General features: G+C 39.6%; 1 protein-coding gene across 1 annotated transcript in view; it reads right to left on the reverse strand.

The window, feature by feature from the left end:
- Positions 1–304: 304 nt before the first annotated feature.
- AADACL4 (arylacetamide deacetylase like 4) overlaps positions 305–25,739 on the reverse strand; it is a 49,399-nt gene continuing 23,964 nt past the window's right edge. The window contains exons 2-4 of the mRNA XM_069078410.1: positions 18,832–19,048; positions 17,215–17,278; positions 305–1,079 (exon numbers count right to left, since the gene is read on the reverse strand). Of these exons, the coding sequence (XP_068934511.1) occupies positions 305–1,079; positions 17,215–17,278; positions 18,832–19,048 (1,056 nt within the window). The remainder of the gene's footprint in view (positions 1,080–17,214; positions 17,279–18,831; positions 19,049–25,739) is intronic.

Here is a 25,739-nt window from a genome sequence, read left to right on the forward strand (position 1 = left end):
CAATATGCCCAAATTGCCAATATAGACTTAGGAAAGATAACACAAGGATTATCTGGCCTATTCTTTCCACCACCATATCTGTAAACAAGCACTCCTTCGAACCACCTTCCTTTAACTATTTATCCATTAAAAACTGTTTTGACCCTCTTGATTCTAAGGCAGGACTATACACCCAATCTCTGCTGCCTCTCAGCCCCGGAACTTGCCCTATCCCCTAAGTCAGTAAAATGAAGCTCAACAGAGCCCCTAGCTTTGGACAGAGTCAACAGTTGCCATTCTTTCTTCAAAGTCCTAGGAATGGGGTTCACAGATCCTTTATAAAATGTATAATAATATTCAGAATTCTTAAGGAGCAAGGGAAGAAAAAGGGCTTTGTGTTAAAGCTGAGGATCACTCCATGAAAACCATCTTCAATGTGGTGCCAGCTCACTGGCACCCCCTGGTCCTCCAGCCTCTTCTTGTACAATAGTGTATGATCCCGTAGGCTATCAAACTCACAACTCACAAGCAGGGTCTCTGGGAGTTGGGCAATGATATCATCGTCGGCAATTAGGGGTGAATTCACTGTCCATAAGATTTGTTTGGTTTCCAAGTAAGCCATCTCATTAAAAGGGCCAGGTGACTTTGGTTGGTAGCCTTTCTCTTTGAACCTTTTAGGTATGTTGCAGGCATTTATCCTTTCCTCAGACTTCTCCCGCATCTCAGGGGGCACATGAGCACCATTCAGAAAAGCGGTTTCCCAAGAGGGGTGGATATCAAAATATCGCAACAAACAAGAAGTGAGAGTGTTCCAGCTAAGGAATGGGACATTTTTGTTCTGTTGATTTGAAGGCAGTTGGAAATTAAATCCCTGGAGATAGGGATAGATCAGAAGCTGAGCTCGTATCTTGGGGAGATCTGGGTGGGTCACGAGGGTTTGGCAAACAGAAGCTGCACTTGTCCCTCCAGCACTATCTCCACAGAGGATGACCCGACAGGGATCCACCCCATAGGTTTCCAGGGTTCTCAAAAAGTAAATTGTAGCAGATTCACAGTCATGATATGGAGAGGGGTACTTGTGGTCAGGAACCAGGCGGTAACTGAAGAGGAATCAAGAGATAAATGAGATTATACCTTGTCAGAAAATCACTTTCATGTATATTCAAATGCCTGGATAAAAACGTTTTGTTCTACCTAGGAATCATAGATTGTCAGAGCTAAAAGAGCCACAGAGATTTCCCAACTCCTCCATTTTACAAAGAAGCAAAATGAGGCCCAGAGAGTTAGTGACAATAAAGCAAGAGTTCTTAACCTGGGGTCCATGGGCTTTTTTTAAAAATATTTTTATAACTGTATTTTCATGTAATTGGTTTTCTTTGTAATCTTCTGTTTATTATTCATGCATTCAAAAACATTTTTTTCTGAGAAAGGGTCAATAAAATTCACCAAATTAACTAAAGGGTCTATGACCCAAAAATATTAAGAATCCTCACATTAAGATCATATAACTAGGAAATATGAGAGCCAAACAATATAACTTCAAATCCAAATGTTCTTTTCAGTGTGCTATCCCATTAATGAGAACCACTTGTATCTGATCCATGGGAATAGGCAAGTAAAGAAGTGTTGACTTAAAAATCACAACTTTGTAGGATGGTATTCATGGTTGAAATGGGGTTCTAGAAGGGTATGCCTTTTATTCAAAAGAAACAGGATAGTAGCACTGTATTTTAAGAAAGTATACTTATGTGAGGAAATCTGGGAACCAGAGCTAGAGAAAAAAGGTGGAAAGCATGCTTACGATGTTGGAATCATAAATATAGAGCTAGAAGCAACCTTCGAGGCCATTTAGGCCAATTCTATCTCATTTTGAGATGAGGAAACAGGTCTATGAAGCATCAGAAACAGGATATGGACCTAGCTTTTAGATGAAGATCAATGGAATGATAAGCAAAAGTGCTATTTTCATTGCAGAATCCTGAAGACTACCTGGATAGAAAAGGAAAATGGACAAATTCAAGGAAAAGATAAAAAAATCCATTAGACTTTTAGGAGGTATGAGGGACTACAGTTATCCATGCATTTTTAAAATTAAATTTTATTTTGCTTTCAGATCTACATTCTCTCCCTCCTACCTCTTCACCTCCAAATGATAAAGGAAGAAAAATAAACCCCTGTTACAAACATGTATCATCAAACAAAACAAATTCCTTTCTTGGTCATACCCCCTTAAAATAGTGATTATTTTGTTTCCTCTTTGCCTATGATTATTCCTTCACTTTTTTTCTTATTACTATAGCTATTAGTTGTTGAGCTATATCAAATAGTAATGGTAATAATGGACATTCTTGCTTTACCTCAAACTTATTGGAAAATCCTCTAATTTATCCCCAGTAGAGATAATCCTAACTCTTGTTTTTATATAGAAACTATTTATATTAAGGAAAGATCTAGTTATTCTGATATTTTCTAGTGTTTTTAACAGAAATAATACTGTAACTTTTTTTGATCTGGTGACATAATCATAGTTTTTGCTATTCTTCTTACAAATGTGTTCAGTTATGTTTAAAGTTTTCCTAATGTTAAAGCAGAACTCCTTTCTTGATATAAGTCCAGCCTGGTCATAGTGTAAAAACTTTATAATATATTGCTGTAGTCTCTTTTCTAATTTCTTTTTTAAAAATTTTGCATCAATATTCATTAAAGACATTGGTTTTTGGTTTTCTTTCTCTAATTTTTTTCTTTCCCGGGTTTAGGTATCAAGACCATATTTGTATCATAGTAGAAATATTATAGGATTCCCTGTTCTGCTATTTACATATTTTTAGAATTAATTGTTCTTCAACTGTCAAATTGAATTCACTTGCAAATTCATCTGGCCTCATATTTTTTTTCTTGTTTATAAGTTCATTTATACCTTATTTAGTTTTTTTTCTTCTAAGATATGCTTATATCCTCTATTTCTTGTTCTGTTCATTTTGGAATTTTACAGTTTTATAAATATTCATCCATTTTATTTAGATTATCAGTTTTATTGGCACATATAATTAGGCAAAATAGTTCCTAACAATTTCCTTTATTTCTTCTTCATTGTGAATTCATCTTTATTTTTCATTTTTCATACTAGTAATTTGACTTCCTTTTTTAAAAATCAAGTTAGCTAATGTATATATTTTATTGTTTTTTTCCAAAAATAACTAGTTTTATTTATTAATTCAATTACTTTTTACTTTAAATTTCACCAATCTCTTTGATTTTTGGTATTTTCTTTATCTTACTTATTAAAATAAGTTTTATTTCATTTGTTTATTTCCCACCACATTATGAGTTTGGTATTTAATTGGAAATATTTAATTTCTTGTTTTTCTAGAATTTTTTTAGTTGCTTGCCTAATTCATTGATCTGTTCTTTCTCTCTTTTACTCATGAAAGAATTTGAAAATATTAGTTTCTCTCCAAGTACTATTTTGGCCATATTCTAAAATTTTGGTCCTGACCCTGAGCAATGTACTGAGAAAGGAGCAGGTTTAGAAGCATACAGTAGCAATACGACCCTTAAACCTGCAAAGGAATAACCAGTACAAGAATTTCAGGCCAAGGGAAACCTACAGTTCTGTTACACTGAACTGACACCGTTTTCCAGCAATATTATGCTGTTGTTCAGATCGAAACCTAGATTAGGAACTTAAGAGTAAGGGAACAACAGTCACACTGTACCCTAAGTCAGACCATTTGGGGACGGCTTAAAGCTTGCAAGGCCCCAGCCTGAGCAGTCCCTGAGATCTTGAAACAATACAATACTCAATACCTCCAAGAAAGCAATGTCAAGACTTGACTAGACCTTCCTTACACAAGTGCAGAGCTCTGGAAAACCAGGCTTTGATAAAGTTCATTGGGATTCAGATGAAGTTACCTGACTATGCCTTTAAACCCAGATCACTCTGGCTCTCACTGATTGGCCAATAATAGGTCCCAACCCAATCCTTATTTGCTCAATTGCATCAATGATTTTGATGGCTCAAAGTAAGTGTAAGTAGCCATTGTTTCCGTTCTGATCAGAAACTCTTAAGGGTCTTCCAAACTGATTCTTTTGGGAAGGCAAACTATGCTTTTACCTTAATTCTTACCTGGCCTTTAACTATTGAATGGGTATCGCCTCCGAAAAACTGAGACCTGAGAAAAACCTTAGCTTAAAAAGGCCATGGTCCCCCACTGCATCTTGAGCCATCATCAGGTATCCTGACCTATGTCTTGCCACTGGAATTCAATGATTCTGGAGGAAAGAGTGGGGATGATGTCTTTTTAGAGTTCTGCCTCACTTAAATCCAATTCACTTGCAAGTCAAGGCATCACCCTCCTGATGTCATTGGTCCTCTTTGAGAGCAAAGGGTCAACAACAACAGCCCTAACATCAGGACTGAGTTCAGGAAGTGGACTGGAAGAATAGTAAACAAAAAAAAAAAAATCCCACCAGAACAATATCATGACAGACACTGAAAACAAAAACCCAAAAAGTAGAGAAAGACTCTAAAACATCTATAAGCAAAGCTTCAAAGAAAAGCATTTTAAACACAGATTCAACTAGAATTCCCAGAAGAGGTGAAGCAAAAGTAGAAAAGTGTTTTTGTGAGTGAAATGAGAGAGTTAGAGGTAAAACTGGGAAAAGAAATGAAAGTTCTGGAAGAAAGAATTTTTGTTCAGTAACTTCAACTGTGACTGGCCTTTCATGACCTCATTTGAGGTTTTCTTGGCAAAGATAGTGGAATAGTTTGCCATTTCCTCCTCCGGTGGATCCTTTTTGTCAGGCAATCAGAGGTTAAGTGACTTTCCCACTTCCCCAGGAAGTGTCTGAGGCTAAATTTGAACTTAAATCTTCCTCATTTCAGGTCTAGCACTCTACTGAGCCACTGGCTGCCTTTTATGGAAGAAAGAATAGGAAATGGAATTAACAGCTTTTGGCACAAAAAGTAGAAAAACTTGCCCAAGCAAAAAACCATCTAAAAATTGGAATTGACCAAATAGAAGCCAATGATACCATAAGACAACAAAGAAATGTTTTTTAAAAGTCAGAAGCCAAGAAAAATATAAAAATATAAAGTATCTTCTTAAGCAAAAATAACTGGCCTAGAAATTATTTGGATTTAATTCTAATACTACATAAATTATTCAAAAATTAGAAAAAAAGGGATCTTATGCAATTCCTTCTATGACACAGATAAGGTCATGTTATCTAAACTGCAATACCCTTTCCTGTTAAAAACATGAATGTTACAAGCATAAGAAAGTGTATTAATAAATGGAACTTTTGGGCAGGGTCAAGATGGTAGAATAGAAGCAGGACCTCCCCGGTGCTCCGGCTTCCACCTTCCACAATCCACATGGACCCTAAAAGGGGACTCTAAACAAACTTTGGAGCTGCAAAACCCACAAAATGACACAGAGAAGCTAACCTCCCATTGAGGACAGCCCAGTAGGAATTGACCAGCACAGCACTCTGGGAGCTGAGCCCAACCCCACGCCAAGGCTTTAGCCCCAAGGCAGGCCTGACCAACCACCAGCCAGAAGGACTCCAGATCAGCAGCAGCTGTGGCCGTTTCCAGATTTATCAACACATAGATGCAAAGGACAAACTGAGAGGTCAATTCAGTCTAGACTTTGGGACCCAGTAAGTGGGAGTCCATGGCTTTTGTCCCCGGGGTGAAAAGCCTCTGAGACACCAGCACAGCCAGCCAGCAGCCACGTGGCAGCTTCAGCTCCTGGCCTGCAGAGTGTAGGGGGACCAAGCACCAGTCTGAGGGGTAATCACTCTTGCTTTAACCTGCTTGGAACTGATCTGGATTGCAGTCAAGGGTGGAGGTCCTGGGGTGTGTGTCCAGCTTTCCAGAACGTGTGGAGACCTCAGAGATGGGACTCATCTAATACCTCTGGCAGCTGAGAAAAACCCAGCATTTGGGATGAAAGCTCCCCTGTCTGGTGGCAGAGTCCTACTGTGGCAAAAAGCCCAGGGGTCAAGTGACTGAGGGGCGACATGATCAGGCAAAGGAAACAAAGCAGACAGAAGATTCCAACATTAGACTCCTATTTGGGGGACAAAAAGGAGCAAAGCATGGAACAGGAGGAAGACAGTGAAGTCAGAACTCCTGCACTAAAACCTTCAAAGGAAAATACGAGCTGGTTACAGGCCATAGAGGACCTTAAGAAGCAGATAAGAGAAGTGGAGGAAAAATTGGGAAGAGAAATGAGAACAATGCAAGAAAATTATGAAATGAGAGTCAACAGACTGACTGAGTAAAATAATACCTTAAAAAATAGACTAGCTCAAATGGCAAAAGAGGCTCAAAAAGGCAATGAGGAGAAGAATGCCTTAAAAAGCCAAATTTGCCAGATGGAAAAAGAATCTCAAAAGCTCACTGAAGAGAATCATTGCTTCAGAATTAGATTGGAGCAAATGGAAGCTAATGATTTTATGAGAAATCAAGATGCTTTTAAATAGATCCAAACAAATGAAAGAATAGAAGGCAATGTGAAATATCTCATGAGAAAAACCACTGACCTGGAAAATAGATCCAGGAGAGATAATTTAAAAATTATTGGACTACCTGAAAGCCATGATCAAAGTAAGAACCTAGAAATCATCCTCCAGGAAGTTCTCAAAGAAAACTGCCCTGATGTTTTAGAACCAGAGGGCAAAATAGAGGTTGAAAGAATCCACCGATCACCTCCTGAAAAAGATCCCAAAAGGAAAACTCCTAGGAATATTATAGCCAGGTTCCAGAATTCCCTGATTAAGGAGAGAATATTACAAGCAGCCAGGAAAAAACAATTTGAATATTGTGGAAACACAATCAGGATAACCCATGATCTGGCAGCTTCTACACTTAGGGATCGAAGGGCTTTGAATATGATATTCTGGAGGTCAAAGGAGCTGGGATTAAAACCAAGAGTCACCTACCCAGCAAAACTGAGTATCATGTTTCAGGGGAAAATATTGTCATTCAGTGGAATAGAGGACTTTCAAGCATTCTTGCTGAAAAAACCAGAGTTGAATAGAAAATTTGACATTTAGATACCAGAAGCAAGAGAAGCATGAGAAGGTAAACAGGGAAAAGAAATCATAAGGAACTTTTCAAAGTTGAACTATTAACATTCCTACATGGAAAAACAATAATTGTAACTGATGAAACTTTTCTCAGTAGTTGAAGGGACTAGAAATATATATGTTTATATATGAATATGTGAATGTGTGTATATATGTTTACAGGTATACATAGATAGAGGGCACAGGACCAATTTAACAGGAAGGGATGATACTTAAAAGGTGAAATTAAGAGGTGAGAAAGGAATATAATGAGAGGAGATGGGGAGAGACAGAATGGGGTAAACTATCTCATATAGAAGAGGCAAGGGAAAATGGTTACAATGGAGGGGAAGAATAGGAAGGCAAAAGGGAATGGGTCAACCTTATTCCTGTTGAATTTGGCTTGAAGAGGGAATGAAATACACACTAAATAGGGTATCTCACCCTCTAGGAGAGTAGGGAGGGAAGGGGATGAGAGGGGGTATGATGGAAGGGAGAGTAGGCTGGGGGGGAGGGAGTTGGAAGCACCCACTTTTAAAAAGGGACAGGATCAAAGTAGAGAATAGAACAAGTTGGAGGTGGGATAGGAGGGAGGGAAATATCTAGTATGTTATTGTTTTGCATTAGACACACATGTACAACCTATACTGAACTGCTTATCTTCCCAGTAAGGGTGGGTGACAAGGGAGGAAGGGAATGAATCTGGAATTCAAAGTTTTAAAATCAAATATTCAAATACACACACACACATACACACTATTTTACATGTAATTGGGAAATAAGATATACAGGCACTGGGGCATAGAGATCCACTGGAAAAGTCGAAAGGGGTATGGGAGAAAATATGGGAGAGAGCAGATTGGAGGAGGGGATATCTTGTGGGACTGCTATTTTGGGGCAGTGGGTAGGGGGAAAATGAGGAGAAAATTTGTAACTCAAAATCTGGCAGAAATGAATGTTGTAAATCATAAGTTAATAAAGCATTTGAACAAAAAATAAATGGAATTTTCCTTAAAACAATAAGTAGTATCAATCTAAAATCAACATCCAGAAACATAAGTTCAGAACCTTTCCAATAAGAAGGCAACATCGTTCATTATTACCATTACTATTCAGTATAGTGCTTGAACAGCTAAAAATGACTCAACAAAAACCATGTGCTTGTAATGGAAATGCAAATTTAAAGATCTTCCCTGCCCCTAGGCCTTTGATAGGCTTAAGAGACTCTGAGAACCTTCCTTGATTTGAAAATATACTCTACCTCCTAATAGGCTGAATGTGGTCACATGGAGCCTGTGGCAGGAGGCTTGGTTTTCAGGAATGCCCACACCTTGATGCTGTGTGATTGGGCAGTGGGTCAAGAGGGTGGTTACATTCTCTGACCCAGGAGAAGGCTATATAATCCCAGATGTGAGGCTTTGCTTTGGGGCTCACTTTGAGAAGTGTTCTATGATTTGATCAGATGAGACTCTGAGAAGCCGTTGTTGAGAGCCCCCTGGCTTTGAAAAACCCAGATGTTGATTTGGTATGGATGTAATGGTTGGACAATTTGGAAATCTGTCTACTTGATCTGTTTCTCTGTCTTGACAATTCTGTCTGTATACTCTGAAGTTCGGGGTGCTGGCCTTTTTCCCCTGAACTAGGTAAACAATATATATTTGACTGATTAAGCTTGTTAACCAATTTTGAGTTGCTTTACTTTAGCAAAGCAGATCTAAGAACCTGTGTTGGCAGGCACCCTGGAAGAACTTTTTGGAAGCAGCATCTTGGAGGCAGAGAGAGATGGAGAGGATTGCTGAGGGCCAGTTTGAATTGCCCAGGACTTTTGAGAGCTGCCACCCAGAGCTGCCAAGGACTGAGGAGATATGGCTGTTATGCTGGTACTTTGTCTGTCTGTTTTGATGTTGTTTTGCCAGATTTGTTCACTGATGAAAGACAGTCCTGTTGTTGCAGAGGTGATGGAACCTTGCTGTTGGTTCAGAGTTCCTGAGACTGTTCTGCAGGCAGAGAGTGAATTCTGTCCACTGGTGAAGGACAGTCCTGTTGTTGCAGAGGCTCTGGAACCTTGCTGTTGGTTCAGAAGCCCTGAAGGATTTTCTTGTTGTATGTTTACAGAAGTCCTGAAAGAGGGTTTTGCTAATGTTTTGAGGGGTCCTAGGACTGTTCTGCAGACAGAGAATGAATTAATGAAGAGACTGGCAATGTATCTTGTGGCCTTGCTAAGCTTTGTCTCCCCAGGAAAAAAGATTGCTGAGAACTTGCCTCTGATCAAGATGAAGAAAAGATCTCTCTTTGGGTATTAAATGCTGTGCTTAAGCTTGTTGTAACTCTCGGGTAGATTCAATTGTGATCCAAGGGTGGGGAACTTTTGACTTTTCTGTGCTCTGTGACTAAACAAATGAATCTACTTTACTTATGATTGGAAACTAATCTCCATTTGAGAAGAGGGGCTTTGTGGTTGACTAAATGAATGTACAGCCTAGGTGTGGAGTAGTACTTAGAAGAGGGTCTTTGGGATTGACTAAATGAATTATAATGTCCAGGGGTGGAGTAGTACTTGGAGATTATTTAATTATATTTGGTGAATGCTGTATTTTGAATGATGCTATATTTTGATTTTCTCTGTTCTTAATTTTTTACTGAATAAAATGGAGAGCACCTATGGTGGTATTTTGAACCTTGGGAAGTTGTCTTTGCTTGGCATTTGTAATGGAAATGCAAATTTAAAGATCTTCCCTGCCCCCAGGCTAAAGTGCCCCTGGAGCCTGGGGTGGGAGGCTTGTTTTTCAGGAGATACTTTTTGATTGGCCAGTGGGTCCAGAAGGTTGTTACATTCTCTGAGCCAGGAGAAGGCTATATAAACCCTGATGTGAGGCTTTGCTTTGGGGCTCACTTTGAGAAGTGTTCTGTGATTTGATCAGATGAGAGTCTCGGAAGCCATTGTTGAGAGCCCCCCAGCTTTGAAAAACCCAGATGTTGATTTGGTATGGATGTAATGATTGGACAGTTTGGAAACCTGTCCATTTGATCTGTTTCTCTGTCTTGATAATTCTGTCTGTATACTCTGAAGTTCGGGGTGCTGACCTTTTTCCCCTGAATGAGGTAAACGATATATGTTTGACTGATTAAAGTAAGCTTGTTAACCCATTTTGAGTTGCTTTCCTTTATCAAAGCAGATCCAAGAAACTGTGTTGCCAGCCACCCTGGGAACACTGGGGTGCTTGCTGCTACAGCATTACAGTGCTAGAAATGTTATGTAGCAATAAGAAAAAGAAATTAAAGGAATAAGCGTAGTCAAAGAGGAAACAAAACTCACTTTTCGTAGATGACATGCTAGTTTAGTTTAGAGAACTTTAGACAGTCAACTAAAAGGCTAATTGGAAGGATGAAAAACTTCAGTAAAATTACAGAATATAATATAAGCCCACACAAACCATCTGCAATTCTGTATATTGACAATAAAATTCAGTAGGAAGACATAGAGAAATTTTATTTAAAATAATTATGGAGTGAATAAAATGCTTGGGATTCTACCTTCCAAGACACACACACGAACTATCTGACCAAAACTACAAAACCCTCTTTACACAAATAAAGACAGGTCTCAATAAGTGGAGAAATATTAATTGCTTAAAAATGATAATATTACCCAACTTGAATTACTTATTCAGTGCCATAACATTCAAACTACTAAAAGACTACATTATAGTGCTAGAAAGGAATCATGATTCATCTGGAGGAACAAAAGGACAAGAATATCAAGGGAATTAATGAAAAAAATGTGAGAAGAAAGGCCGAGCAGTACCAGATTTCAAACTATACTACAAAGCCTTAAACATCAAAACAATTTGGTACTGATTGAGAAATATAATCAGTGGAACCAATTAATTATATGATAGAAACAAAAGAGCATAATAACCTAGTATTTGATAAACTCAAAGATCTCAGCTGTTGGGACAAGAACTCACTATTCAACAAAAACTGTTAATAGGACTGACTCAAGATGACGGAGTGAAAGTTCACAACTTTCAAACCTTCCTTTTCTATAAAACCACCAGAGAAAACATCAACCCAAGTGCTAAGTTAGTCATAGCACATCATTTTTCTAGCCTAGGGCAACTTAGGAAGCAAAAAGAGAAGTTTGCAGATGTTAGGGTAGAGACTGGCTAGGAGCATAGCACAGCAGAAGTGACACCTATGGTGGATGTAATACTAAACTGTGGCAGTGGCAATATCCAGGGTCAGTAAGAGGACTTAACACCTGGTCAGAAAAAGATTCTGGGGGTTCCCTGTAATAGCACATGGTACAGAATCAGGTTTATTTGTTAGCTTCATAGTGCCTTTATCCAGTTATAAGGTAAGAAGGAGCACTTGTGGTCACCAGGGAGCAGGGGTCCTACCTGTGTAAGGACATAGTACAGACCAGGAAGGCAGTAAACCTCTTTGGATAAGACTTTGGAAGAAACCAAAAAATGACTGGCTCCCAGATGAGCTGTGAAAGCAGCAGAAGATCATAAAAATCAGCTCAGATAAGTCATCCCCCTGCAGCGGTGAGCAAAGCTCAACACTAACAAAAAGTTCAAAGTCAAGAAGTAGGCTGGAGAAATGAATAGACAACCAAAAAAATAATCTGATGATAAAACACTACCATGGTAATAGGGAAACTCAAGACACAAACTCAGAAGAAGAAAATGACATTAAAAAATCTACAAGCAAAGACTCAAGAAAAAATGCAATTTGGACAGCAATTTGGTACTGGATAAGTAAAAGAGTGATTAATTAATGGAATAGATTAGGTACACAATACATAGAAGCAAATGAGCACATTAACCTAATGTTTGATAACCCTAAGATACTAGCTATTTAGGCAAAAACTAACTATTGAACAAAAACTGCAGGGAAAAATGGAAAGCAGTATGATAGAAACTGGGCAAAAATCAATATCTCACACCATGCATCAAAATAAGCTCAACAGAACTACATGGTTTAGAGATAAATAGTGATATCATAAACATGTTAGTAGAGCATACAAAAAATTACCTGTTGGATCTATGGATAGGGCAATAATTTGTGACCAAACAAGATATCAGAGAAAGATTCATGAGAAGTAAGATAGATAATTTTTATTCTGCTAAATTTTAAAAGGTTTTACACAAGCAAAATCAATGCAGCCAAGTTTAGAAGGAAAGCAGGAAACTGGGAGGAAAACATTTACAGCAAGTTTCTTCTGATAAAGGTCTCATTTCTCAATTATATAGGAAACTAAGCCAAATTTATAAAAATAAGAGCCATTCCCAATTGGCAAATGATTAAAAGATATGAACAGGTAGTTCTCAGAAGAAGACATAAAATCTCTCAATAGTCATATAAAAATGATCAAAAATACTCATTTGAAAAATGTAAACTAAAACAACTCTGAGGTAACCCCTCACACCTGTGAGATTGGCTAAGATGACAGAAAAAGAAAATGACAAATGCTGGAGGATAACTGGAAAAATAGTTACATTAATGCCCTTTGGATTTGTAAATTAATCCAAACATTCTGGAGAACAATTTAGAACTATACCTAAAGGGCTTTTAAAAAGCTACAACAAGAATAACAAAAAACAACTATGCATACCTTTTTACCCAGCAATACCACCACTAGGTCCAAATCCCAAAGAAACAAAAGGAAAAGGAACCATATGTATAAAAAATATTTATAGCAGTTCTTTTTGTGGTAGCAAAGAATTGAAAACTGGGGAATTGCCCATCACTTGAGGAATAGTCAAACAAGTTATTATATATGAAAGGGATGTAATACTATTGTGATGTATGATGAAGGGAACACTTTCAGAAAAACTTTGGAAGATTTGTATCAACTGATCCAAAATGAAATGAGAACCAGGAGAACAATATCTACAATAATATCTATATTATAAAGATAAACAACTTCGAAAGATTGCTCACACAATGATCAAACACAAATCCTAATGACTCATAAAGAAACGTGTTATCCACCTCCAGATAGAAAGTTTTTAGATTCAGAGTGATGATTAAAGCATTTTTTTTATTTTTGGGGGGAGAGTGGGCAAAACTAATGCAAAAATTTGTTTTCCTTAACTATACATATATATGTATATATACATACATATACATATATGTGTATTGTATACATACACACATATTTGTTCTTGGCTTTGATTTTATGGAATTTTGAACTTTGGAACTGAAAAAATAAGATAGGAAGGGATTCTGGGAAGACAGGCAGAGTAGGTCTGAAAATTCTAAGCTCTCAAGATTTTCCCCCATGAAAAAGATAAAATAGTGCCTTAGAAAAGACAGAGAATAGTAAAAATAAATAAGGGTAGAGACATAACAGGGGTTAACAATCTGGGAAGATCTGAAGAAAAATCCCAGGATGAAGTTTGGTCCCTGTGAAGAGTAAACACCTTCAGGCTTGGTCCTAGGTCCACTTAAAAAGCAAGCAGCAAGCCCTGGGCCTAGCTGAGTTGGGCCCCAGCCCCAGCCACAGGAACTTTTACCCCTGAGACAGTGAGGGGAGTTGGATGTCTAAACTGGAAAGATTGAGGGAACCTTTGCTGATAAGAATGCCAGACCCAGATGCGCTGAAGAGACACTTCAGGGGTGAGAAGGAACCAGCACATGCCCAGTGAGTGTAGAAACATTGGGGTAGGGATGCTGCTAACTGCGGGCACTTACAGGAGGTTTGAGGTCTTGGTTTGGGTTCAAGTTCAGAGGGGAGAACTGAAGGAGGATTTGAGGCCAGAGGCACCATCCCCCATACCCCAGGACTAGAGGTAATTAAAAAAACTAAGTTACCACAATTTTTTTAAATGCATGGGCAGAGGAGAAAGAATCCAACCTTAGAGAGTTACTGTGGAAATGGAGAAGACCAGGGTTCATCTTCAGAGAAGGATACTGAAGCAAAGAAATCCTCTTCTGCCCAAAAGAGTAACATCAAATGGTCACCTGCCCCAAAATAATTCATAGAACTTTTAAAAGACTTTAAAAATCAAATGAAAGAGATTGAGGAAAAACTAAAATGAAAAAAAGAAAAAGAACAATCCAAGAAAAACAACAAGATTATGAAAAGAAAGTCAATTAGAAAAGGAGATCCTGAATCATAAGAAAGAAAACAACTCCTTGAAAATCAGAATTGGATAAGGGGAAGCCAGCAAAGTTATAAGAGATCAAGAAATAATAAAACAAAATATAAAGAGTGAAAAATAGGAGAGAATGTGAAAATCTCATAAGAAAAACAACTAATCTGGAGAACAGATCAAGAAAAGAAAACATAAGAATCAGACTAGCTCAAAGATATGATTAAAAAAAAAGATTGATACAATAATACAAGAAATAATTGAATTGTCCTGAAGCATTAGAACAAGAGAGGAAAGTAGAAATGGAAAAAAATCCACTGATTACCACCTGAAAGAGATCCTACCAGGAAAACCACAAGAATATTACAGTCAAATTCCAAAACTCCAAGCTCAAGGATAAAATATTATGAACAAGAAAAAGCCAATTTAAATATGGTTATGCCACAATTAGAATCACACAAGATCTAGCAGTAGTGATACTAAAAGACAACAGGCCTTGGAACACTATATATATATATATTTTTTTTTTTTAAGCAATCAGGGTTAATTAACTTGCTCACGGTTACATGGCCAGGTGTTTCTGGGTGGGTGCTAAGTATCTGAGCCCGGATTTGATCCCTAGGTCATCCTGACACTAGGGCCGGTGCTCTTACTCGCTGAGCCACCTGGCTGCCCCAAGGAACACTATATATTGAAGAGCAAAAGAACTGGGGTTCTGGCCAAAAATATCATACCCAGAAAAGCTAAGCATAATTCTGAATGAAAAACAAAGGATATTTAATGAATTGTCAGACTTTCAGGATTTTGTTTTAAAAATTTTTTTTTGTTAAAAAAAAAAGAAAAAAAAACTTGAACTTAGTACATTTGACACACAAGAGCCAAGAGAAAAATAAGGTACATGCCAAAGACTACTTACAAGGGACTCAATAAGAACAGACTCTTTACCTTTTATGTATGTAAAAGGTAAAACATATGTCCAAGATTGTAATTAGTAATTGCATAGTTCATAAGAAAGATTGGGGTAGACCTGAGTATGATATGACTTTATAAAGCAAAACCATTTAGGAATAACTAAAAAGAGTAATTACCTTATACAAATGAGGTATGAAAGGAAGAACCAACACAGAGGAATTAGATGGCAGAGGAGAGCTGTTAGTTCTGGAAACCTACTTTTATCAGGAATGAATTCAAGAGGGAACAACATACATACATACATATATATGTGTGTGTGTGTGTGTGTGTGTGTGTGTGTGTCTTCTAAATTCTGAAAGAAATAAAACACTAAGGGGATAGAGAGGGGGGAAAGGATAAGGGAGCAATCTCCAGAGGGGAGAGGGAGGGAATATGTTAAAGGTGGGGTATAGAATGGTGTTTAGATTAATGGGAATGGGAGGACAAGGGAGGGATCCTTGGAGGGGGGGTAGGTTACGTAATAAGAGGGCAAGGTATGGGGTAGAAGTAAAGTACAGGAGTCAGGAGAGATAGGAAATAAGAGATATGCACAAACATAAAAACAAAAACAGTAGAATTTGTTAGGAAAAATATATGTTTATTTTTATATGTATATATATGTATTTATGTGCATATTTGTACACATATATCTCTATATAAATATATCTATGCTTAATTATAGCCTTCCTCGGGAGGAGGAAGGGGAAAAAGAACAAAGTAAAAAGTGCACAGCAGAGAACAAAAGAAAACATACAAGGAAGCAAAGAAAAGATGGACAGCTCTCAACACAATGTGTAGTATTTATTACATAGGCTTTCTTGAAATGGAAATTTATTGCTATATATTTTTAATCCTCCGTTATGTCCTACTGTGCACATGACATGGTTTTTTTCTTTTCTTATTTTGTATTTTTAAGTTTCAATGTATAAGTTTCTAATGTTATTTTTTCTTTTATTGTGTATTTAAATTTTAGTATTTTAATCTAAAATTTAAAAAGAAAAAAGGAAAAAAGAAAACTGATTTTTTAAAAAAGGTTACATGTGGAATTTATGTTATACTTACAAGGAAAATAAGCTATGTTGTAAGAGATTCACAGTTCCATGTATAATTATTTTTCTTGTTATATTTTGTTTTTGCCAGTTCTTGTTTTATCTGGCATTTTTTATGTTCAGGATTTTAAAAATAAAGGTAAATAGGGGCAACCAGGTAGCACAGCAAGTAAGAGCACCAGCCCCAGAGTCGGGATGACCTGGGATCAAATCCAGGCTCAGACACTTAGCACCTACCCAGAAATAACTGGCCGTGTAACCTTGAGCAAGTTACTTAACCCCAATTGCTTAAAAAAAAATAAAAATAAAGGTAAATAACCAAATACAAACAACTATTTAGATAATTTTTACACTAAAGAAAAAGTACAACATGGTGAAGCCATGGCCAAATAGCAGCTTGTCTGAAAACGATGTGAAGGTTTTCGTGTATGGTAAGCTCAATATGTGTTACAGTGACAGGGTGTTATAGCAGCCAAAAAAACCCACAACATAGGAGCCACTGCATAGGGAGATAATCAATAAACTGTACAGTGTCCAAAGGAGAGTGACCAAGATGGTGATGGACCTTGAGCCTATTTCTCATGAGGATTAGCTGAAGGAACTTGGAATGTTTAGCAAGGAGAAGACTCTAGGAAGACGCGGTTGCTGTCTTTAATCATTTGAAAGACGGTCATATGGAAAAGAGGTTCAGTGTTTCCTGTTTAATCCCAAAGGACAGAAGTAATACTAATGGGTGGAAGTTGAAGAGGTCAATTTAGACTTGAGATCAAGAAAAACTTCCTAACAGTGTTATCAAAAAAGATCAGAAATTGATGGGTGGCACACCCCTCCATGCAGAAGACTCCGTGTAGTTAGGGTTCCTTTTTTGATGATGATTGGTTTTAATTGCCTCTTAGATCTTTTCCATCTCTAAAAGTCTATGATTCTATAATATCTGAAAATAGTTACAGGCCCTCCTTCTTCCTCTTTCTGCTTCGCAGAACACCTGCCTATCAAATTGTTCCCTCTCACATGTGGCGGGACCCCTCCTACCTACAGTAAAATCTCTTACTCACCCAACAGACATAACCACGGAGTCACTTTCCCTGGACAAGTAGCAGCACAGGCTGTTGTATAACCCTGGAAAAGAGAGGGTTTTCAGTATTCAGTGTCTGGGAGCTGACTTACCTCTCTCTCTCCCAGCACTGCCCTACCTCCCACGCTTCTCCTCTTATATCCCCCAGGTTTAACTCTTGTACAGAGTATGTGTGTTCCGTCTGCTCATTGCTTTACTATCTGCTTTCTCCCTGTCAGAGAACATCTATAAGTCATTTTCTCTTTATAGAATACTCTCCATGTTTCATGTTTCCTTACAATAACGTTGCCTGAGATGCTCTCGATATGATCCTGAAATGTCGTCATACCTTATGGTCATTTCAGACAACCAGGTTGTTTTTGATGAGTTTTTTAAACTCTAATTGGTTGTTTGAAATGAGAATCCACCAACCGATTGTTTTAACTGATTTCTTCCACTTTTCTATGAGTCAATGAGTGAAAATCTCACATTTTTTGAGGCCCCAGAGGAGTTGGTTAGGGTTTGCTCATTTCTCTTGGTATAGAGTCCAGACCAACATTTGGGTAAGGTGGGTGAACGATTGATTCTACTACAGTGAAGTCAGGAGTATGGGAAGATGAAAGATAGTACTTTAGTCCTACTAACCTTTTGCCTTCCCTTTGCTTAGGGAATTACTGGGCTGAGTGTCAAAGGTAGGAAACTTTTCCCCCTTTTGGAAATGATAACTTCTGAGCTAATCACCCATGAGAAGTAACAATTTCAAGCTGATATTCCCCAATTACTATTACAGTCACTTCTAGGGCAGAGGATGATTGATCTTGAAGAAGGATAGGCCCATAAATGGGCAAATTCACAGTTATAAATCAATTGAAGGGGGCTTAAGCAGGGACCCTATTTTGTAAAAGGGAGGAGAGAAGTTACATTAGAACAGGGGTTCTTAACTATCTGGGGGCCCTGGCCCATTTGTCAGTCTGGGAAAGCCTATGGATCCCCTTCTCAGAATATTTTTAAATGTATAAAACAAAATACATAAGATTACAAAGGAAACCAATTTTATTGAAATACAGTCATCAAAATATTTTTAGAAACCAGTTGAAGTACCCCAAGTTAAGTACCCCACATAATAAGATCCCCAAGATTCCTTACAGCACTAAATCCTATGATCCCATGATGAAAAGCATATAAATTCTTGTATTTCAGACCATGTGACTAAATCACCTTCTGTCCCAGGTGGCAATGTCCCCTATTTGCAAGAAATGCATGGGAAGAATGAATGAACAAGATCATAATGACTGTCTACACACACCTGAGTCAGGAGGTGATGGTAGAGGTTACACTTACTATCCCCACAGGCTTTTGTCTTTTCTTTGATCAGGGCTTAAAATTGAGTTGGATCACCTACCATGTCAAGTCTGAAAACTGTAGGGGCAGGGGGATTCCTGGGGGGGGGGGTCCCATGGTTTTGAAAACCATTGTGTACGCTGTCCTGGTGAAAAGTGACAATTTCAGACATGCAGGTTTATTATTTGACATGCACGTGGAGAGCAAAGCCTTGGGAAAACGTTGGGCCAAACATGGTTCTGCTCCTTTATTAAGCAAAAGGAAAATACTTTCTTACTCAGACTCCCAAATATGCTACCGCCTCCATGGAAAAAGATGATCCCACAACGGGGTCTTTCAGATGGTGCCTTTGGCTGATATAGCCTCACAGGTATCGTCCCAAAGTGCAGTTTGGTTACCACAACTTTAGGGTCCTTCTTGTTTGGAATCCGGTCATGCAGAAAACGGACAAATTTTGGCATCGAGCAGATTCCCAGCTTCTCTAAAATATTACCCTGTTAGAGGGAAAGAGGAATAATCAGAGAAGACATCTATACAGTACATACTATGTGCTAAGCACTTTACAGTTATTATTTCAAGAACCCCGGGAGTTAAGTACTATTAACCCATTTTATAGGTGAGGAAACTGAGACAGACAGAGGTTAAGTGACTTGTCCAGGGTCACACAGCAAAGATACCAATGTCACTGAATTGCAGAGTATGGAGGGCAGAGAAGAGAAAGAAGTATAAGAAAAAGGTAAAAAGGAGGCAGGTTATGGAAGGCTTTATAAGCCAAATAGAGGATTTTGCATTTGATCCTAGAGGCAATAAATAGGGGGTGGAATGAAGGAGGGGATGTGTGACATGGGCAACAGTGAACTTTAGAAAGGTTTGATAACTGAGAGGAAGATGACTTGAGAGTGGACAGTGAAAAGACTTGAATCAGGGGGACCAAGTAGCAGCTGACGACTTCAATAGTTTAGGTGGGAGGTGATGACAACCTGCACCAGTGTGGTGACGGTGTCAGAGGAGTGAAGGGGCACGTACAAGACACATCAGGAAGATAGAAATGACAGGATTATGGAAGGAGTCAAGAATCAAAGATGGCATAGGTTAGAAAGAGGGCAAGTCTACTCAGCCAGCTCCTCATCCTTCATTTCAAAGAGGACCAATGACATCATGGGGCGACAGCTGGACTTGCCCATGAATTGCATGTAATTGAGGCAGAGTTGCTCAAAGTTGACAGCTCCACACTCTTAGCGTCATCAAAGTCCAATGGCAAGACAAAGGTCAGGACAAGTGGCAGTAACCCAGGATGCAGTGGATGACCCTGGTGTCTTCGATGTCCAGACAAGCTCTAAGCTCTCCACAGCGCCTGCTTCATGGCCATTGGAACAAAATGTTCCCACCTACTCATGCTAATGGGGGAGGTCTTCTTTTGGGGGTGGACATCCCCCTAATCAACAGGGGGTTTGAGGCCTGATGGTTCCCCCCAACCTGGTTTAGCCCATCTGGCAGAGAAGGTTTTACCAGAGTATGGCCACTGGGCATGCTGCAGCTTCTTGGAGCCCCAGTTGAGAGTTGTGTGAATGGTGGACACCCAAAGTGGATGAGTAGCCCTGGTGCTGTGGCTGTTGGGTGGGGGACTGCAGCTCTGGTGTAATGGTTTGCCAAATCAGCTAGTAAGTGTTTATTAAGCAAGCACTATGCAAATGGATGAGAATACAAAGAAAGGCAATAGATAGTCCCTGCCCTCCGAGAGATCCCAGTCTAATGGGGGAATAACAATGTACAAGCTGGGGTGTCGGTGGCACAGTGAGTAAAGCGCCAACCCTAGAGTCAGGAGGACCCGAATTCGGTTCCGGCCTGAGACACTTAAGACCCACATAACCCCAATTGCCCTTCAAAAGGCAAAAAAAAAATGTACAAGCTATAGACAGGATAAATAGGAAATAATCTAAGGAGGGAAAACCCTAGGATTAGGAGGGATCTGAGAAGGCTTCCTGTAGAAGGGGAGATCTTAACTGGGACTTAAAGGAAGTCAGGGAGCTGAGTAGGGCAGAGATGAGGAGGGAGAGCATTCCAGGCACGGAGGACTGCCAGAGGAAGTGCCCAGAGCTGAGAGGCAGAGGGTCTTGTTAAGGTAACAAATGACAGGGTGCTGAGGAAAGGTCATATATAAAGAACACTCCTCTACAGGCCAATGGACTCTTGTAGAAGGACTAAAAGATGGGAGAATGTAGCCACTTGGGCTTCAAGGTCTTCCAGTTCTGGGTGGCTTGAGGGAGGGACAAACTTCCATAGACAAGCCACTGTGACCACAAGGGGCGAGGACCCCCTCTTGCAGGAGAGAAGCAGCAGCCTAATGAAGGACCAGGGCAGAGCCCCCTCCAGGATTCCTGGAGCCAGAGGCAGAGTTGGACCCACAAAAAATGGGAACCAAGGGCAGGGACTCACCAGATGCAAACCAATATTGCTAGGAGCTAATGATGGAAGCAACAGGGGTGTTGGATATTCAAACATGCAGGGCCATCAGATACCTGTTTCCCCTTGCTCCTTACCAAGAGCTAGCCTAGCCTAAGGAGGCTGCCACCTGTTCCCTGTGGCTGTCAGGCCATATCTTTCCCACTTTTTTTGGAAGCAGGAGGAAGAAGAAAGGAGGAAAGTAAAGGAACCAAGTACCACCTCCCTTTGGCAACTTGCAGATGGAAGCTTGTAGCTTGAAATGATTGTTTCCCTCTTTTTTTTAACTTCAAGCTCCTAATTCAACCATGAGTTCTTTTAATAATAGCTAGCATTTATGTAGCACTTTGAGGTCCATAAAGTTCTTTACAAATCTTTTACTGTGCTTTGTGTCCAAGCACATAGAATGGTGAGGTTTGAGAGTGAAAAAAGAAAACTCAGCCCTCCAAGGAACAAGTGATATTTTCCTCACTAAACCAAAGTGTGGCCCAGAGACAATGAGAGCAGAGAGACAGAGAGTGTGTTTTTGCTATTTTTGAAATCAGTTCCCTTGGGTCCAATGAATCCAAGATCTATGTATGTTGCCCTAGACTCTCTCCTGAGCTGCAGTCCCATACTCTGGGGCACCCTGAGCCAGATGTCCCTTAGACATCACAAACTCAAAGTGTCCAAAGCTGCACTCACTCTCTCATCCCACAAACCCTCACCTCTTCTGGTGAGAGCACCACCAGCTCCCAGCCACCCTGGCTCCCAAGAGTGGCCCATCTTCAGCTCATCATTTTCACCCTGCTCATATTTCCAGTCAGTTGTCAAATCTGGTCACTTCTGCCTTCACCCCTTCCTCTCCACTCTTACAGCCACTGTCCCATTCAGGCCCTCAGCACATCTTGCCTGGACTATGAATAGTGTACTTCATGATTTCCAATTTCCAGGTGGTACAGTGAATAGGCCACCTGGCCTGAAGTTAGAAAGACTTGAGTTCGAATTTTTCCTCAGACATTTGCCTAATTCTGTGACCCTGGACAAGTCACTTAACTTCTACTTGCCTCAGTTTCCTCATCTGTAAAATGAGGCTAATAATAGCACCTACCCCCAGGGTTGTCATGAGGATCAAAGGAGATAGCAATTGTAAAGTGCCTGACAAACAGGAAGAACTACAATGTTGTTGTTTTTTTAAGTTCTTCCCCTCCAGTCCATGTTCCACCACTTACCAAAGTGATTCTCCTAAAGCATGGGTTTGGCTATGTCAACCCCCTATGCAAGAAACAGCAATGACTCCCTATTACCTCCAAGGTCAAATAAAAAATCTTATTGCATTTCAAGCTCTTCATAACCCAGCACCTTAAACTTTTCTTCTCTCCTTGAACTCTACAATCCAGTGACATTGATCTCATCATTCCTCAAATATGACATTCCATATCTGACTCCCTGCTTTTGTACCAGATGGAATGTTCCATTCCTCACCCCCACCTTTTAGTTTCCTTTCTTATCTTGAATATTCTGATCAAATCCAGCTTTTTGCACAAGACCTTTTTGCTGGTCCTCCAAGATGCTCATGCCTTCCCCCAAAGATTAGCCACTCTCTCTACCCCCCCACCATCTACTCTGAATATATCTTGTATTTACCTACTTCCTTGCAGATTGTCTCCCTGATTAGCACATGAGATTCCTGGGGGCAGTGACTAATTTTGCCTTTCCCCAGTGATTACCTGGCATATAGTAAGCACTTAAAAAATGCTTGTTGACTGACTGACCAACTGATTTTTTCAAAACATATACAGTTATCCCTTCCACATCAAAAGGGTTGGGGGGGTTGGCATCCCCATGATCAGGAAAATCTGCATAAAAATGTTTAACCCTCCCTTTGTACCAGAGAAGTATGAATTATTATGTTATTAAAAGATTAAAAATGCTGATATTCTACAATGCTATATGTACATTTTATGCATTTCTGAGTTTCTAAACTTTTCCTGTCATCTGGTAGCATTCATACGTTGTCTCCAGCTTCTGTAAAACTCCCCCCAAATTCCCATTTAATTTCATATGCCAATATAGCAAAACGACAATGGGGAAGATCATAGTTTGTAATGCCTAACTATGAGTTCATGTTCTGAAAATGTTTTTTTTTTCTTTTTTTAACGTGACCGAAGTGTGCGAAAAGCTAGATAAAGGACTCACATGTTGTGGAAAGCATTTTTGCCACTTTTGCTGCTATTAGCTTCAAGAAACACTCAGGTCCCAGATGCACCAATTCAGTACACACACATAGACAGGCCCCTACAGTGTGGGAAGCTATTGTTCGCCGAGTGGTGCTGGAATCCAACACTAGTCTCAGGATCTCAAGTTACTGTGCTTTCAAGAGGCATGAAAGAAAAACTCATCAACTTCTGTTTCAGTCTAACAACAGAATTAAGAGGGATTTAGGAAGGCTTCTTGTATAAGACTTCTTGGATTTTGGCTGGAACTTGAAGAAAGCCAGGAGAGCCAAGAGGTGGAGAAAGGGCGGGGGGGACGACCAGAGAAAATGTTGGGAGCTGAGAGATGGGTTATGTTGTCACAGGAACAGCAAGGAGGCCAGTGTCACTGGATTGAAGAGTGCACACAAGGGAGCAAGATGTAAGAAGACTGAAAAAATAAAAGAGCTGGGTTATGAAGGACTTTGAATGCCAAGCTGAGAATTTTGCATTTGTTTCTGGAGGAGATCGAGTTTAAGGTTAAAGATGATGAGATCAGTTTTGGGCATGTTAAGCCTAAGATATCTATGGGATATCAAGTTCAAGATGTTCAGTAGGCACTTAGAGATACAAAACTGGAGGTCAGTAGACAGGTTAAGGCTGAACAAATAAATCTGGGAATCATGAGATGATAGTTGAATCAATGGGAGGTCAAGAAGGATGAGGATTGAGGAAAAGGCAATTAGATTAGGCAATTAAGGCAGGGGTCAAGATGTCAGAGTAGCAAGAAGGAGTTCATTGAAGAACTCCCACCCCAAAAGAAAAGTTCCTCCAAACAGATCTAGAAAATGCCATAGACTGAACCCTGATGAGGACATTCAGGAAAGTCACTCATTTTTCTAGCCTAAGTCAGCATAGGGAAGCACACAGATCAAGAGATGAGGTATGGGAACTAGTATGGAACATGTGGTACATACAGCATGCCAGTACCCAGAGAAAGGCTGTGAACTGAGGCAAGAAGGGGCCCCAGACCCATACTCGGCACCATGGTGGAGATATGTGTGAACTGACAGCTTTGCTGCCATCTACCTAGCTGGGGTCACAGATGCAGGATGGACTAAGGGACTTGCACCCACCACCACCACTTCCAGTGGTCTGAGGCTCTGGGCAGTATACTGAGAGAGGCAAGCTCAGAAGCAAGCAATAGCAGTGTGACTCAGACCCCAGAAGAAGAACTATCAGTTCCAGCCTCCAGCCCAGTCTGAAATCTGTAAAGGAAAAACAAAGGGCAGGAATCCCAGACCAAAGGGAAATCTGCAATTCTATACCTGAGCCAACAGAGCTTCCCAGCTGTCTGACAGTGATTGAGTCCAGCAGGAGTCAGCTGTTTCTCAGAAACAAACTCAGGTCAGAAACTTGCAGAGCTCAGACAAGGAAGGCAGCAATCAGACCTGGATCAGATCACAGTGGGTGCACTGAAAGCTTGTTCAGGCTGAGATGTCCCTGAGATCTTGGAACAGCACAACACTCAGTACCACCAAGAAAGCAGTGACAGGACCAGCCCAAACTTTCTCTCCAGAAGTGCACAGAGCCTGGCCCTAACATCAAATCCAAAGTTTTGAAGTAAGCTAGAAAAATAAACAAGCAGGAAAGAACCCCATAGAAAACTGCTGTGGTGATAGGGACCCTCAAGACACAAACCCAGAACAGAATGGCTCAAAAACATCTATAAACTAAACCTACAAGAAAAACACAGTTTTGTGTTTTTCAATTAGACTTCCTGAGGTCAAGACACAGAGCAAGAGTTGGTTTGTGGGTTTTTTTTAAAGAGAAGTACAATTCTTTTTCAATGAAAGGAGAGTGCTAAAGGAATACATGATGGGGGAAGGGGGGGGGTGTGGAAGAGTTTTGCAGCTTGACACAAAAAGTACGAAATCTTGCCCCTGCAACAAGATCCTTGAAAATTAGAATGAACCCAACAGAAGCAACTGACTCCATGAGACAACAAGAAATATTAAAAACAGTCAAAAGACTGAAAAATAGAGGAAAATGACCTAGAAAACAGATCAAGGAGAAGAAATTTAAGAATCAGTGGACTATCTAAATGCCATGACCAAAAAAAGAGGCATAATAATTAAAGAAATCTAAAAATAAGACCTCCCAGATCTCTTAGAACAAGAGAACAAATGGAAATAGAATCCACTGGTCACTTCCTAAAAGAGACACTTAAGAATATGATAGCCAAAATCAGATCTTCCAGGTCAAAGAAAAACCTTTGCAAACAACCAGGATGTTAGAATTCAAGTACCAAAGAGCCACAGACAGGATCACACATAATTTAGCAGCCACCTCTATAAAGGAGTAGATATCTTCGAATATGATATTCTAGAAGTCTTATGGGCTTACAGTCAATAATTACCCAGACAAATGGAGTACAATGCTATAGTACTATAGGACTGGGCAGGGAGGGGAGAGGATGGACCTTTAATGGTAGACTTCCAAGTAATCCTGAAGAAAAGACCAGAGCCAGAAACTTTGAGGTTCAAACACAGGAGTTAAGAGAAATATA

This window comes from Petaurus breviceps, unplaced genomic scaffold (genome assembly GCF_028583685.1).
Source record: "Petaurus breviceps papuanus isolate PSGF00001 unplaced genomic scaffold, PetGlider_PUasm1.0 91041, whole genome shotgun sequence".
Classification (NCBI taxonomy): domain Eukaryota; kingdom Metazoa; phylum Chordata; class Mammalia; order Diprotodontia; family Petauridae; genus Petaurus; species Petaurus breviceps.